The 15,944-nt window shown below is 38.3% G+C and overlaps 1 protein-coding gene across 11 annotated transcripts in view; it reads right to left on the bottom strand.

Annotated features, from left to right (window-relative positions):
* cacna1db (calcium channel, voltage-dependent, L type, alpha 1D subunit, b) overlaps positions 1-15,944 on the bottom strand; it is a 54,200-nt gene that overhangs the window by 1,808 nt on the left and 36,448 nt on the right. For 7 of the 11 annotated variants that reach the window (XM_074681822.1, XM_074681825.1, XM_074681824.1 and 4 more), the window contains 18 exons: positions 13,868-14,026; positions 12,692-12,802; positions 12,257-12,334; positions 10,724-10,807; positions 9,306-9,434; positions 8,358-8,423; positions 8,089-8,180; positions 7,822-7,981; positions 7,608-7,735; positions 7,081-7,177; positions 6,887-6,989; positions 6,690-6,791; positions 4,566-4,702; positions 3,846-3,965; positions 3,188-3,630; positions 2,210-2,347; positions 1,956-2,107; positions 496-611 (listed from right to left, as the gene is read on the bottom strand). In XM_074681822.1, coding sequence (XP_074537923.1) covers positions 496-611; positions 1,956-2,107; positions 2,210-2,347; positions 3,188-3,630; positions 3,846-3,965; positions 4,566-4,702; positions 6,690-6,791; positions 6,887-6,989; positions 7,081-7,177; positions 7,608-7,735; positions 7,822-7,981; positions 8,089-8,180; positions 8,358-8,423; positions 9,306-9,434; positions 10,724-10,807; positions 12,257-12,334; positions 12,692-12,802; positions 13,868-14,026 — 2,415 coding nt within the window. The remainder of the gene's footprint in view (positions 1-495; positions 612-1,955; positions 2,108-2,209; positions 2,348-3,187; positions 3,631-3,845; positions 3,966-4,565; positions 4,703-6,689; positions 6,792-6,886; positions 6,990-7,080; positions 7,178-7,607; positions 7,736-7,821; positions 7,982-8,088; positions 8,181-8,357; positions 8,424-9,305; positions 9,435-10,723; positions 10,808-12,256; positions 12,335-12,691; positions 12,803-13,867; positions 14,027-15,944) is intronic. The other 4 variants (XM_074681827.1, XM_074681832.1, XM_074681828.1 and 1 more) reach the window with 1 other exon arrangement.

Genomic DNA, 15,944 nt, shown 5'->3' with positions numbered 1-15,944 from the left:
CATGAATTTGCAAACTTTTGCATGGGGGTTTGGTCAAGTTTTTGACAACTTACATTAGTCTTATTCATTGCAACCTTGAAAGTTCATTTTAAAAGGGATTATATTATCTTTAACTGGATTTCCATAGTTTATTCACCTAAGATAATAACCTAATTTTGTTGAATCCTAGAAAACCTCCCATTGAAATCAATATGTTCTGTGTCACACAATAACCAGACCAGAACAAGTGAACAAGTTATCAGATCTTGAAGTAAGGCAGGAGGTGTGACCCGGGAACGTAGTAACTATGACAGGCTGGGAACACTCTTTGTATTGAAACCAGTAAGAGCCATTAATGAGATTGGATTTTTGAGTTCATAATGAACACAGATCAATGGAGCTGGAAGCAGACACACAAAAGTATCCTGAAGTTGCTATTCCCCCTGCTGTATTAAGTGATATTTCTGTGTATTTATTTATCACATTGTTCATAAACAGAATGAGAAATGCTCAAACCTGCTGCTGCCTTGCCATTGGTGGTGGAAAGACTGTGCAGGATGGAGACAGGGGGGTCTCCTCCTGACTGTTTTTTCTGCGAAGACACTCAAAACCAAATTTTTGTCTGTTGGAGGCTGAAAGAAAACCCCAAAGAACGAAAAATAATTACTCTTTGTCAGTGATAGTACTACATTTTTTAAATAAACTGCATTAAAATGGCTAACACAACTTTGTTTGTTCACTATGTATGGGTCAACCCAGTTCATTGTTACTAGTGCAATATAATTTTACGAGTAGAGCAAAGTAAACAATCAACATAAAGCTAAAAAAAATATTAACTAATGAAACAAATGTCATACATCAGTCTAACACAGGGGTGGGCAATTAATTTTTACCAGGGGCCACATGAGGAACCTGAATTGTGTCAGAGGGCCACCAACTTTCTTCCATCGTAAAATGCTCTGAAATTAATATTTTGAATAGTCGGAACTGATTATCAGAAGAATAAAGCACTCTGTAAATGTTTATATTAGGTGATGTAAAAATGTGGTGTATAGGTCAAGTAGAAATAAAAACAGTTATTGAATCCTAAAATGAAAGAGAAAATGTCTTAAGTTTTCGTCGTTGTCAATATCTGTCATACATGAACTCACTTTTACCGATCGAGAGTGCTGGCAGACTGCCAACACTCCTGAATATGGAGGGAGTCTCCCATTTTTTAAATCCTTTCTCCCGCTGTTCTCCTGGCTTGTTATTTCTCCTGATAGTCCCCAAAATTTAAGTATGCTTCTGTGAGCTCTAATATTTTACTAAGTCAAATCAAGTCCCGTACTTGGGCGTTATATCGAAAACTCAGAAACCATCCACCCCCCTCTCTTAGTTGGTTTGATCCAGAGACGCTGCAGTAGACCTCAGAGACGGAGACAGATAACGGTGCAGCACTTGTTGATGAAGACTTTATCAGAGCCTTAGCTGTTTACTTTCTTTTTTGGAGAACTTTGACATGACATGTCGTGAGTTAAACTAACGTAGCTCTGCTCTAACGCAGCATCCTCTCCAATCAGGAAAGAGCAGCGTGAATTTTATAGTGAGAAGGCTGACTCTAAAATAGTGAAACGCGTATCGTTGTACTGAAGAGAGTGCCGTCGCGTACATGCGCTGCGCGTGTACGCGACGGCACTCTCTTCAGAACAGCAGAGTTCAGGTGGAGGAGACTGACTGAGCCTGTGAAAGAGAGGAATAATTCAAACCACAATGTCTTGTTCAGTGGTTGTGATACATGGAGTATTAAGACATATGCACCCCTACAAGTTTTATGTTTATGTTAATGATTGGCCTCACGCGGGCCGGACAGGGACGTACAAAGGGCCGGATGTGGCCCGCGGGCCGTAGTTTGCCCAGGTCTGGTCTAACAGGTAATGTCTCACGTTACACTTCTACACTGCGCAAAAGAAAAAATTACACGCTTGGTATCCTACCTTGAGGTGAGGGTAAAAACCACCTCCTGGATGAGCGTCTGCTGTCTTGGCATATTGGCTGCGTGTCATCATCACAGGAATCATCATGGAGACCACTAAAAACCTCAAGGTCAGAGTCTCTCTCTGTGTTATAGCCATCCTTGCTGGACAACCTGAAAGACAGAATAATATAATATTTAACATCTTAGAAAGGGGCTTTTACAGGTACAGACTATAATAAAAGTTTTTAGAGTCATTATAAACATAAATGTTACCTGTCGCTTGCAAGCTTTATGCTGTCTTCATGAAATTCTTCTCCACTGTAATACTCCCCAGATCCTTGTTCTTCATCCCAGTGATCATTTTGGGGAGATATTGGACAGCATCCAAATGCAGTTCCTGCTTTGGCATCTCTATATACATATATCCACAAAAAAGATTTGGTTAAATGTTGATCAGTAACAATATCAAAAATATCAGTATCAGTGCAAAACTTGTGGTCTTAACATTTTAATGGAATGAAGCACAAACAGAAAAGGGATGGTTTAGTTTTTTAAGAGGGATCATATAAGTTACTTGTCAGTGGGAAAGTGTATATCAGGGGTTGGATCTGGACCTTGGTTAAGAAACCATCCAGAAAACTAAAACTGAGGCTCAGCTATCAACCACTGCAGGAGGGGTTAACTCTACTGAGCAAATGAGATATCTATAGGAATATCAAGCCCTGTATTCGCGTACGAGTAAGCATGAGGTGGCTGTTACGTTGGTTGTGTCACAATTAGAGGGTAGGCAAGATGCTTGACTACGAACTGCCCCTTGAACTTGCTGTGACATCAATGTGTGTGCGATTAGTTTATACAGATGGCATTATTTATGGTTATACAGCAGCTAAGTGATGCATCCTGTGAATCAAGCATGCTGCCTTCACATGTTTTTTCAGTTGAAACAAAAGTAAAAAAAAAAAAAAAAGTAGTGCCACATGTTGGATAAGTAAAAGAACCAAAGAACCACCCGCTAAAATGTAGTCAAGCCAACGAGTTAAAGACATGCCACAATTTCGGGATATCCAGCCTCTGTGGTTTGGTTTTAAAATTGTAGAGTAGGGGAGTTTTCTTATCCTATCTGTCGCTTTGAAGCTCACTAAGCCAAACTGTTCATTGTTTGGTTTGGGAAGTGTTAGAGGAGAAGCAGTTGCACATTTTGAAGTATAGATTAAGTACAAGTGCATTTTAGAATATTTTTTAGGTTTACACCTGGTGGTGCTGGACTTCCGAGGGACGTCTTGGATTCCTTTGTTGATGATGACCACTGATGTCCCATGTTTTGTTAGGGCCGGCTGGCATTGCCTGATTAAACACATCTGCTGTTTTCCATTGGCCACTGAGAGGAGTGAGGGCAAGTTTGCATTGTTGAGATTGGCATTGGAAGGTGTTGGGGATTGATGGCAGAAGGAAATGCAATGAGGGTGACGGTAGGCATGAAGGGTGTGACAATGGTTATAATGAACTGATGACATGTTAATTTCCATGTCTCCTCTGTCAGCTTCGTCAGCTTTCCTGACAGTTTGGGTTGGTTCAGTTGAGGCACTAGCGTAAAATGGTAAAATCTGCAGAGGACGTTGTGTAACAGTTGTTGGGATGAGGTTGCCTTGCTGATCCACATGGTTGATATGGTTCCCAAAAAGACCCCCATTTCTCTGCAAAGAAACCAGAAACGGTGTAACTAATGATGACTGTAACATAACTGTGATACAAGCACAGGTCGCGTGTAAAATAATGTTCAATAATCATTCAGTTATTCTGCAGATGTTAAGTCTTTTTCCAATTTTCCTTTCTTCATTAGGTTTTCTCAACCTTTTCAAACAATTCTGGTTGATACCAAAAAATGTCTGGTAAGGATTTTAAAGTTTACCCTGTAGATTTCCTCCTCTTCTTCGTCATTATTTGGATCTACTAGTCCCTCCTCTTGCAGGTCACATGATATGGCTCGGCGGATCTCTGGTCCAATGTCGTGAAGTGTGCGCAGGCCAGCCTGTAAAGGATGAGTTGAAAAATATTATTCTTATAACTGAGCAATGCAGCCTAGTACAGACAAAAAGTTCAAGATAACAATACATAATGGAGTAGACAGCACAAATCTGATCAAGTCAGGCAGTAAGCACAAGGATATCATTGCAACATATTGAAAAAGTTTCGATTTCAAGTTAGAATTTCTCAGAATTCATACATTTGTGCTTTAAGCACGAAATTTCTGCCCTTTGAAAGTGAATGTTGGCATATTAGTAAATCTATCACAAGGCTGTTAATAGTAAAATTGTAACAAGTATTCTAAATAAACAGCCAAATGACTGGTCAACACCCAAAATGTTTGGCTTTTACAGGCCTTTTGACATTAGGAACCATTTTCTGAAAAGTTACTTTTTCATCCTGTCAATAAGAGGGGAATTTATTTCTGAGTAAAAATATTAATTAAAATAAGAAAAATTAATTAAAATGTCAAACAAGCTTTTGGGGTTGAATGAAGTCTGCTGGCAAACTTTGCCCAGTCCGTAGGACTTTTTTTCTGATACATTTATTAAATTCAGTGGAGTACATTCATGAACACAAGGATTATAAAATGCACTTTACTGACCTGTAAAGCCATAGTAGTGTTCAGCCTGTCCCATGGGTGTCTTCCTACAAGACCTTGTTCTTTGCGTCTCTTGAACTTTCTGAAGTAGTCCTGTATCAGGAAGGTGGCGTAGAACTTCCCCACTGTTACCTCGTCATCTGAGTGAACAGAACAGACACACTAAACCTCCAGGACAAACATCAAAATATCTAAACATTGAAATTTGGTACATTCCCCCCCCCCCCCCCCCCCCCCCCCCCCCCCCCCCCCCACAGACTTAACATCTTTCATTAGAGATTTCATTAACTACTGTTTCACCTTCTAGAACAGAAACACACCTTGAAACATAAAAAGGACCACCTTTGACCAAGTTTGACATGATAGCACAGACCCTAAGACGAGTCTCACTGAAAGACATCATCAACAGAGTCTCTGCAAATGAATAGGCACATGTGAGCCAGTTTGCCAGCTTGGAGATCTCATAATGGAGCTAGTTGTGGAGTGCAAGATATTACACATGAAGACCTGATTTCAAGACTCTGTCTAAAAAAATAAGATATGGTTGATTGGAATTCCAGAAAAAAGAAAAGAAAGATCAGCCTCCTGATTTTGAAGTGTAACTACTTTCGGCATTGCTCAGATATACAAAAAATTTTGAGCCGGTTAAAAGGTTGTAGATACTTTTAAAGGTAAATAAACTTCACACATTTTTAGTCGTCTACACTACGTATCCTTGGTTTGTGTCTACAATCCTTATTGTTGCCTGTTTCTTTGTGGTTCTTCAACAGAAATTGAGCAGCACATACTGAAACCCTAGTCAGTTCTCAAATCTTTGTCTGAGGAGACTCTGCTGATGCAGTATAACTACCTTGTGTCTCGTTGCTGCGCTCAGTCTTGACATGATGTACAGCCTGTGAGATGATACTGTCCTCAACAACCTTGGCAGCACATTTTGGCTGGCCTCACACCGTTTTAAGCCTCTTACATAGCATTTTCTGTTTCAGCTAATGACTTTGATCAACCTACATGTGACACTGATGAAGATACATTTATACATTTGACAAAATCTCTGACTTTGTGTAGATGCACCTTTAAGAAGAGATGCTAGTTTGAAAGCAAAGGATAGAAACACAGAACCATGTGTAATGCTCCATCCTTTATAGACACCTCAGACAAAAGATTCAATCTGTACCACATCGACTAAAATTTTTAAATATCGAAAAAAAAAAAAAATTTAAAGGGTTTCTTTCAAAGGAGAGTTCATCTCAGTCCGAGAGAGACAGAAAGAATGGCACAAAAGTGAATGCAAAACCTAACGTGAAGATAAACTTTTTAAAAATAAGTTGTTATGAAAGAGAAAATAGCTGAATTTTGACTTGCTGACAGTGATCAGAAGAACTTCTCAGAAACAAAGCGCTGTTCTCATTGACCTCAAATGTATTGTCTCCCACTCTCACTTATCTATCAAACAGGTTGTGGTCAGAAGGTGGGTGCCTTACTTCTGCAGAAACAGGATGCTGACAGCCTCATATAGATTAACCCTTTAACATCTGTGCCCCATTTACACTTCATTAATTTGGCTTTTTTGTACAAGAAAAAATAATAAGGTCTTGACTTTGGTTTATAAGTTTAAAACCAGTTACAAAATGCTTCTTAAGCTATATGTACTGTAGATGCCTTTAATATAAGCCCCTTGTTATTGCTTTCTTCTTATTTTAGATGCAAATGCCTATTTCTGTTTTCCTGCAGACATGTTGGTCAGTGGTAGCGATGTGTTTGTGAACAGTTTGTTCAAAACAAATAAATCATTCGAGTGAAAAACTGAACTGAATCGCTTACTAAAAAGAGTCGTTCATTTTTTAACTTCAGTCGCGCTCACCTCTCTCCTGTCTTGTGTTTCTTTCTCTAGAGCGTAAGAGTCACCCAAACCTGCCCTCCCTTTCCCTTCACGTCAGTCAGTACATCATAAAATCTCAGCTCTACCGTAGAGTCACAGCAGGGGATCTAGTCTTGTCTCTATATTTTTTGCCACATGCCATGTTTAGGCTGAAACTTAACCATATTCAGCACTTTTGTATTTATATTGTTATATTGTATAATGAAAACTAAATATAATTCAAATAAAGATAATGTTTAACTACTGACCGCCTGCAGGGGGCACTACTTGGTCAAGCAGCTTCATGCTGGTCCTCTTCCAGATCTTCTTTATTACAGCTCTAAGCTCCTCATTTGCTTGCTCCAGGTTACCTTTAACATAGAAGAAAAGTTTTCCTTAGTGAAGAGCGCCAGGTCTTTCTTTCTTTGACATTATTTGCTGCAGCCTGTTGGCAGGTCACACTCACCCTCAGTCTTGATCTTCAGAGCTGTGCGAACCAGCGCAAACAGGGTGGCATTAAACATGACTGTCCCATCACTGTTCAAAGGCATGTTCATAGCCACAAGACGCTGCAACAGATTTCAAAGAACAATTAAACAAAACTGCACCCAAAATTAACTGTCAGCACATTTTAGTGTCTTTAATTTCTGAGAAACGCACCTTACAGGCCACCCTGTGAGGGCAGAGCTTGCCAAATCCCAACGGAGGCTGGATCCTCCTCAGCAAAGTCACCACGTCAAGGTGCTTTATCCTTCCCCTGTCAAGAAAAATGCTTTTAAACAGAAGTACTTTTACAATAGAGTACTGTATTTATAGCCACTACTGCTCCTGATAAGTACAAGATCACTTCAAGGAGGAATCAGGGGCACAGGGAACACAATGAGCATATATTCTTTGTATCAACTCACTATGAAGGACAAAAAAATCTGTGCTAAAATATAGTCCTGTTCGACAAAAAGAATACAAAAGGGAAATTAAGAAAAAAAAAGAAATATTTTCCATAATAACAAGTTAAATTTAATGTCCAGAGTTGCAAGTCATTATCGTGATAATGAATGGCTCATGCTCCATCCAACTGTGGATAGAAAGGTTGTTTCCTGTGCCCCTGAAATCTCCATCTGATACATCTGTATGTAAGTTTTTTAAGCAGCAGTTAACTTCATCCCTACTGGATCTTCAGTACTTACTTGGCCTCTGGGTCATACTCAGACCAGATCCTTTTAAACTCATCTAGGTGATGTGGTCCAAGAATCGACCAATCACGAGTCAGGTAATCAAAGTTATCCATGATGACGGCTACAAATAAGTTGATTATCTGAAACACAAACATGCAACATGTTTTGTCAGTTTCCACAGGGAGTGCATCTGAGTACAGGACACAGTGAAATGTCTGAAGATTACCAGAAAAGCACAAAGCATGTAGAAGCTGATGAAGTAGATAACGGCGAAGCCACTGCCACATGTCCTCTCCTCCCCTGGGTTGTGATCTGACTCTGAATCACACAGCTTCCCTGGCAAACAGGACAGCATTATCTCCTGCCAGGTCTCACCTGTGGCACACCTGATGTCAAAACACATCACATCCCAACATAGAATCAGAGTGAGAGACTTTCCAAATGTTTTTATGTTTAAATTATTTCATGATGTTAAGTATTTAACAACAAAAACCTGAAGAGCACAAGGACTGCCTGAGGAAAGGTTTGAAAGTTGTTGTTCCGGTTAATTTGTGTCCCATCAACCATGGCTATTTTCCCAAACACCTATGAGAAGAAAAAAAAGACCTTAATATTATTTCTAAAATAAACCAACCCCTTTTTAATTCTGGAAAAGACTTCAATAAATTCATGACTCCAAAACTGTTTAACAGAGAAATCATAACCTGAAGATGACTAATAAAGTGAGGTGTCTTAGCAGGTTCTTGTCATGTTTTGTGTTACCTGCATTCCTATCACAGCATAGATGAAGAACAGCATGGCAATCAGGAGAGCAACGTAGGGAAGTGCCTGAAAGCAAATAGAAAAAAAAGGTTTCACTTTCACATCTGATCACCTTACTGTCATTAATTAAAACAAAAACCCCTTCTTAGACTTGAAGTGCGAGTCATTCTCTAATTTATCTGCTTTTTTTTCATCAAAGCCCAAAACCAGCTTTGCACAAGGCATTGACCAGGCACAGCAAATCTCTGTACCCACTGGATAAATGTTCCTCTTTAAATCAAAATCATTTCATTTTTTAATGACTTTTTCATGTTTTCTAAAAAAAAAAAAAAAGGAAAGAAAAAAACTATCTCAGTGCAACAAAGAGAAGATTACATTTTAAAATCATAGCATCACAGACAGATCATGGTGCTGAGTTATGGCGACAGGCAGCAGTATTGAGTCGGTTTTAATCTTTTGCATGGTGACCTGGTATGGATCACTCAGCATAAAAAACTGCAACAAATTGCAGAGTATCATTAAACTGTGTGCCAGGATCACAGGGTCCCCGTTCTCAAACTTTTCAGACTCATACAGAGCCAAGTGCCTCAAAAAGGCTCAGTCTATCTGGGCAGACCAGAGTGATCCCTTGTCTGCGCCTTTAAACTGTTACCGTCTGGCCGCAGATTCAGCCTGCCAGCATGCAGGACAAAGAGATTAAAGAATTCATTTGTTGCTGCTGCTATTAATTTCCTTAACGACTAACCAATTTGTGTATTCATTCTCTCTGTCCGTCTGTCTGTCGAGAGCAGTCTGTATGTATGAACACTATGTGTGTGTTTTCTTTGCTGCTGACTGCAAGACAATTTGCCCTTTCGTAGGGATAATAAAGATAACCTTGAACCTTGAACCTTGAATGACCATTTAGAGGTTTGACAAAGTTTCTTATTGCAGATGCTTTCGTTTCACCTGAAAAGACTTGATGAAGGTCCACAGCAGTGTCCTGATGCCCTCCCCCCTGCTCAGCAGCTTCACTAAACGCATCACTCTGAACAGTCGGAAGAAGGTGATAGAGATGCGAGCGCTGTCCTCTGTGTTCTGAGGAGGAAGAGGATGATTCAGGAGTGGTTTGGAAACAGAAAAGAAGAAACTATTTAAAACAGACAGTAATCAGGCTGTGTACCATATTTTCATTCAGCAATGTACCCCTTAAGAAAAAAAAAGTCTTAAAACCCCTTTGAGGCATTTTTCCAGAATTTTCAAATCACTGGTATCCTTGTGTAAAAACACATGTTCAATCTCAGCAAAAAAAATGCACAGGCATGTAATTTTTTCAGGACACCCTAAGGATTCAGAGCATTTAACCACCAACCAAAATAGTTATTACACCATGAATGTAAAGTATAAATAAAAGTGAAATTTGTGTTTAAAGAACTTGGTTGGTATAAGGTACAAAACAACAAAGTAGTAGTAGTAGTTATCATAGATCAGAATTCTAAGCCATTTATTGAGAAAGATCCAGGGACAGATTTTGACTGAATTGCTAGATTTGCCATATTTGTCACTTGTATTCATGGTTGTTTATGCTTGTCATTCATCAAAAGAAATAATCAACAGGGAATTAGAGGACCGTTTTACCCTCACTGAACACTAGAGGGTGTAATAGAAACATTTAAAGACCAGGGAATGTGCCAACATCCACAAGACCAGCCATCTCTATGTCGTGAAGGAGCTAAAAGGTCATTGAGAGTCAGCTTATTGCAGATACAGCTAGTGATGGACAACTGATGCCTCATAAAGCTCTGAGCAGCTGAACAGATGTACCTTTTAAAGTGGTTGGTGAGTTTATGAACAGTGTGTAACACATTTATTAGACCACCATCCAGTGTAGGGTGTTTACCACAGCTGTTCTAAATAAACAGTATAATGCTGATTACCAAAACATTTTTTTTCTGGACTCCACCAGCAAATACAAGCTTTTTAACCAGAATGATATCTTTAATGCTAAAATATCATTATTTTTGTTTTTCATGAATTTTCAAATATCCTGTTTTACAAAAATTAGAAGAAAAATAGTAAAGCACATTATTAGTTTTGTTTGCCAAGTTACAGTTGTATATAATTGTAAATATGGTTTTTTGTCATTCCTGATTAATTTCCAAATTAAAGCACTTCATGATGCTGTATAGTTTTCTCTTTTTTCATGACAGTGGGTCTAATTAATTTGTTAAGCATGAAGAGGGTCAACATAAATTTTACAATTCAAGCAGTAATTAGCATGAATGAGAAGATTTTGATCTAAAATACAGTTTATGTTCTGTAGCATGGCCCTGTAGTTTGGGGCAAGCAGGAGAAAAGACACTACAGTGCAATAAATGACTACTTACATTGATTTCTGTGATGGCAATGTCAACCACGCTACCCACAACAATTAAGGCGTCAAACGTGTTCCATGCATCAGCAAAATAGTTCTGCAAGCACAAGCAACACAAAGACACAAAGAGAAATAAACAGAGGAAACAGACCAAGAGAAAAGAAGAGAACCGTAAAGTATAGAAAGAAGAGAGCAGTAAAATAATAATTTAAAAAAACAATTTCTGTAGTAGATTTTTTTTATCTTGACGATTCAGTGGCATGTTTCTAATTGCCACTAATGACAAATAAGTACTTCAAATGTTGCCTTTTGAATGCAGCCAGGCCAATGATTAGATATGCTGTCATCTAACAAGCCTTAGATAAAGCACAAAAAGCTTTCCAGCTCAGCAGGGTGTGTATAGTCGATGTTGCTTGACAACTGTTGAAGGGGTAGTTTGGTCTTTTTGAAATGAGTCTGTAATAAGTACTTTAAATAATTCATTGCTTTTCTTTGCCATCATAAAGCCTATTTAGTTTTGCTCTATTTTTAGACACAACACAGACATATTCTTCAGCAGTCAGTAGACTCTTTTGTCGTCGGTAAAACTTTGACAACAGTTTTGGAATGAATAATTTTCAAAATGTAGTCCCTTTGTTTTACATTTAGCAAATTTTCAGAAAAAATAGAAACCAAAAAAAAAAAAAAAAAAAAAATGAAAATGAGCAATTTTTGAGTTAACACTATTTTTTTGGATTGACAAGTTCAATTCAAATTTAAAGGTTGTATCATATTAAATCTAAATCTTAATGTTAAATGCAGTATCAAAGTGATAAATATTTATCTAAAGTTTAATATTAAATCTTAATTTAAATGTACAATATTATTTTTAAATCTTAAATTAGAATTTAATTGTTAACTCTAAACTGAAATATTCAATATTACATCTAAATGTGAAATGTTAAATCTTAATGTTAAGCCTAAATATAAAGCTTTTGTCTTCATCTAATTCTGAATTTTCTAAATCTTTAGATTTGTAGTGTATGAAGTTGAATTAGACCCATAATTGTTGTTAGCAGATTTTTCAATGTTATTTTTTAAGGTTAGTTTAATTTTTCAAAATTATTCTTTCGATTTAATTGTAGTTGTAGTATTATTTTTATTTTTTGAGGAATGGGGCACCTAATACCTTTGGGTCAGAGGACCCTACAGGACCTAAAATGACAACATGGAGCAAATACTGAGAATGTCATAAAATATTGACAAAAAAAAAAAAAAAAGCACTCAAATACAAAAGATGAACAACAACACTAAAGATACACCACAGAGTTGAGAGTGACTCTTATGCACCTCACACAACCACACTAAAAAAAAAAAACCAAACTACCCCTTTAAGTAGACAAGAGATGCAACAGACTTGCTTAATAAACAAAAATAAACTCAGACAATATACACAATATCAAAACAGAAGGGAAGGTGAAGGAAGTTATGAAGAAAGGACAAAGTGGCAGCTGCAGTAGCAGAGCAGGGAGGAGGAATGCAGTCTGTCACACAAACGTCTCTCTACCTGGCTTAGTATGATGTCGATTACACTGCCAGTCACCACCAGCACATCAAAGACGTTCCAGGCGTCCCCGATATAGCCCTGAATATGCCATCATGCACAGCCAGCACAAGGACACCGAAAGGCAGGAGATGGGGGTATGGCAAAAAGGTAGTTACAGCAGGGTAGAGGACGGGCCGTGAATGAAGGGTGAAGATAGGAGACAAATGGGACAGGAGTCACATCCAGGGACTAAACATGGGAGCTGAGAGGGATAGAAGGTCTGTATATTAAGGTTGGGCTTTGAAGAGAATGGAGGTGTTTTCAGATCACCTTCCCCTGGCTAAAAATTCAAGAGAGCTCTACCACAAACAGTTTACTGCAGGCTATTTCTGTTGTGTTTTTATATAGAAAAAATAGGGGGAAGGTGAAGGAAGGGTAATGGTAAAAGAGACTTACCCTGGGTTTGAAAGCGATGAGTTTGAAAATCATTTCTACTGTGAAAACCCCGGTGAAGACCATGTTGAGGATGTCCATGGCGTAGTTAAACAGGTGAGACTGGCCATAATGCTAGATAGAGAGGATATGAGACTTACCATTTTGTCCAATTTATTGTTATATTAAGCAGTTTACAGCATGTTCTAGGTGTTTTAAGCAAGGCTTGGAATGGGGTTACAAAAAAGCACACAAAACAATAATAAATAAATAAAAAATCTACCAGATGGAGTCTGAGGGTCAAACATAATCTCTACTTTGAATGGTAGACTTAAAACTTTCCTTTTTGGTAAAATTTAAAGTAAAAGCTGGTTCAGGTCTAAACCGGCTCTGAGTGTGTTGCCATACCAGGAATCTGCAACCTATGGCTCAGGAGCCTCATGCAGCTCTTTGACTCCCTGTAGCTTTGAAAAATATTACTGATATAGAGAATTTTTATTTTACTTACTGAGGGTACTAATGATGACATTTACACTTAAAAAAACATGGAAACCCTAACCCTAACCGTGCAAACCCTAACCCTGACCCTACTAGCACTAACCCTTACCACATAAACCCCAACCCTAACCTAACCCTGTCACTAAACAAAATCATAACATTTTAATAAACTAAACATGCATAATATCTTGCAATAAAGCCTCCCACCTCTCGACTTTACCTCCTAGAACATCAACAGCCCACCAACTTCCCTTATACCTGTAGCTTACCTCAAGGTTTACACCCTTGATAAGATAACTTAGTCAACAAAAACCTTGAAGAAAATACAGATTTTAACTCTGTGAGGATGGATTCATTTAACTGCCAATGTGCGGTCTTAATATACATGCTTGATGGCAAGAAGTTAGCAGACAATAAAAAATGATGAGTAGAGTGACTTTATAAATGTGGACTATGTTATCAAATTCGAGTCTTCTTTGTGTAGTTCTATTTAAAAAAAAAACAATTTCATAAATTCAGTAATTGGACAATAATTCAATAAATTAAAAGAGCCATTGTTGAGGGAAACTTTTTTTGTTTGCTCTGTTTATATGCCACAGTGGTTAGGTACATGGAATTTACCCAGACTTAACACTGATAGCACTGAATGTGGTGGTATTAAATTCACTAACGAGCTGATATAAACTTTGTATTAAGACTTACCTGTATAGCCAGACAAAGGGTGTTGAGGATGATCAGGACAAACATGACGTACTCAAAGCCTGTCGAGTTGACCACGTTCCAGAACTTGTACTGGTAGGGGTTCTTCGGGATGTAGCGGCGCAGTGGGCGGGCTTTAAGAGCATATTCCACACACTGACGCTGAGGAGGTGATGAAAATTGATGGGGCAAAAGAAGAAAAAGACAGCTGTTACCAAAATGATTGTGGATTATCAACAACTGTACCTTGTTTTCAAACAGATCTCCCCCTTGGCCCTGTTTTTTTTTAAGCTATACAATCCCACAGTTTCCCTGTTACAGATGCCAATGTTTGATCAAGGCTGTCCAAGTTGTCTTTCTTTGCCAACCACTTCTTCATTATTTTCAATCCTTGTTTGCTTGCCATCCAAGATCAGTGAAGTAGTGAAACAGAAAACAAGAAGTTTAAAGGAAAAAAAATGTTTCAGCTCTGCCCAGTTTTATTAGCGTGCCAGATTCAAATTATCAGTTTAATGTTACTACTGTTGCTCACACATAAATGTCCTGTGTGTCTTTGACGAGGAGAGATGCTTAATTTAATGATTCAAAGGGATAGCTTCAGTAGACATGACTGTGATCTGTTCGCCTTCATACTTCACACATCGAAGGCGCATCTTTTAAAAGTGAAAAGGAAATGACTTTCTGATTGGTTCACCCAAAACACAACTACAAGTAGTCAAAACACTCAGTACTGCTCCTTTTTGTCATGTAGCTTAATTTGTACATGTGTCCTGAACCAGCAACCCTGTTTCCAAAAGAGGTGAGATTCTGAGTAAAATGTTTAAAGAGTTTGGTGGTCTGCAAATTACTGGAACCCTTTGCAAAAACTTAACCGTTAAAAAGTGATCAACTCAAAAACGTAATTTCTCAAAATCAGGTTGCAAAGAACCTTGGGAATTCTGAGAGATCTAAAGAAATCTTTGCACACAAAGGGCAAAAAAGGAGAAACATATTTCCATGGTAAGGGTTAAAATTTGAAATTCTGTAAGGAAACTGAAAATACCTTGTTTTCTGGCCTGTTATCAGTATTGGTGTAAAATTTATAATTGAAAGGATATACAAAAACATTAGTTCTCATTCTGTTTCTAAATTGGTTTACATTTAAGCAAAAGCAGTTAGTGTCTCAGGCTGATCTTTAGAATTGAAAAATAATGGCAAATGCTGGGCACAGACATGAGAGCAACTTAAACCACAGGCAGTAGTGGCAACAGCAAAAATGTTAAAAGTTATGACATTTCCCTAATTTATGTTTTAAGATGAGACAACAGCAAAGCTTTGAGAAGGAGAGCTGAATGAGAGCAAAATTTCATCACAAATATTCCTGCAAAGGTCTGATAACAAAAATTGCTGCAGTGGGATGGGTTGTTACTGAGGATGGTTCGCAAACCATTCAGATACTGAATGGCCAAAATGACCAAATTGACCAAATTGACCAGTATTGCAAGGAAATGTACAGGGTGGGTCAAACGTTTTCTTACAGAGGAAAAATAAACATTTTATGTTGGACAACCGTCTTTTTTTATACAATGTGCTCCATATGATTACCAGTGTTTTGAAAACACATATTAATAAGTGGAACAATGGTAATCATAGGCCACACAGTCCAGGTCGGTTCAGTACGGTTTGGCATGGTTTGGTACAGTTAAGCCTGATCCTGTTTGCGTTCCACAGCAAACTGTGCCCTCTCGTGGTAGGCAGCGTGTAAGCCAAATGCCAAAAGCCCCAGCTGTTAAACAATGGCACGACGCAGCACGACACAGTTTACCCCGCTAATAAATCCAATGAAGAAGAAAAATGCGACACAGTAAAAAAAGAGCATAGATGACAGACATGCAGCATTTCATCCTCTCTGTGATTGTCATGTAGCTCTTAGTTACAAAGTGCAATCAAGCTTTGTTCCAGAGAAGACTGTGACCCGCCAGGAGAAATGCTGCCGCTGTCGGGGTAAGTGATGATTCTTTTGACCAATCAACAGTCTGCAGTGTTGTTGCTCCACCTTCCGAGAACGTCTCGGTTCAGTCTGGCACCCATACGGAAGGGT

Source organism: Halichoeres trimaculatus, unplaced genomic scaffold (genome assembly GCF_033239565.1).
Source record: "Halichoeres trimaculatus isolate MK-OKI-2021-1 unplaced genomic scaffold, fHalTri1.1 fHalTri1_scaffold_11, whole genome shotgun sequence".
NCBI lineage: Eukaryota > Metazoa > Chordata > Actinopteri > Labriformes > Labridae > Halichoeres > Halichoeres trimaculatus.
Note: the sequence above shows the minus strand (reverse complement) of the source record. Positions and strands in the feature narration are given on the sequence as shown.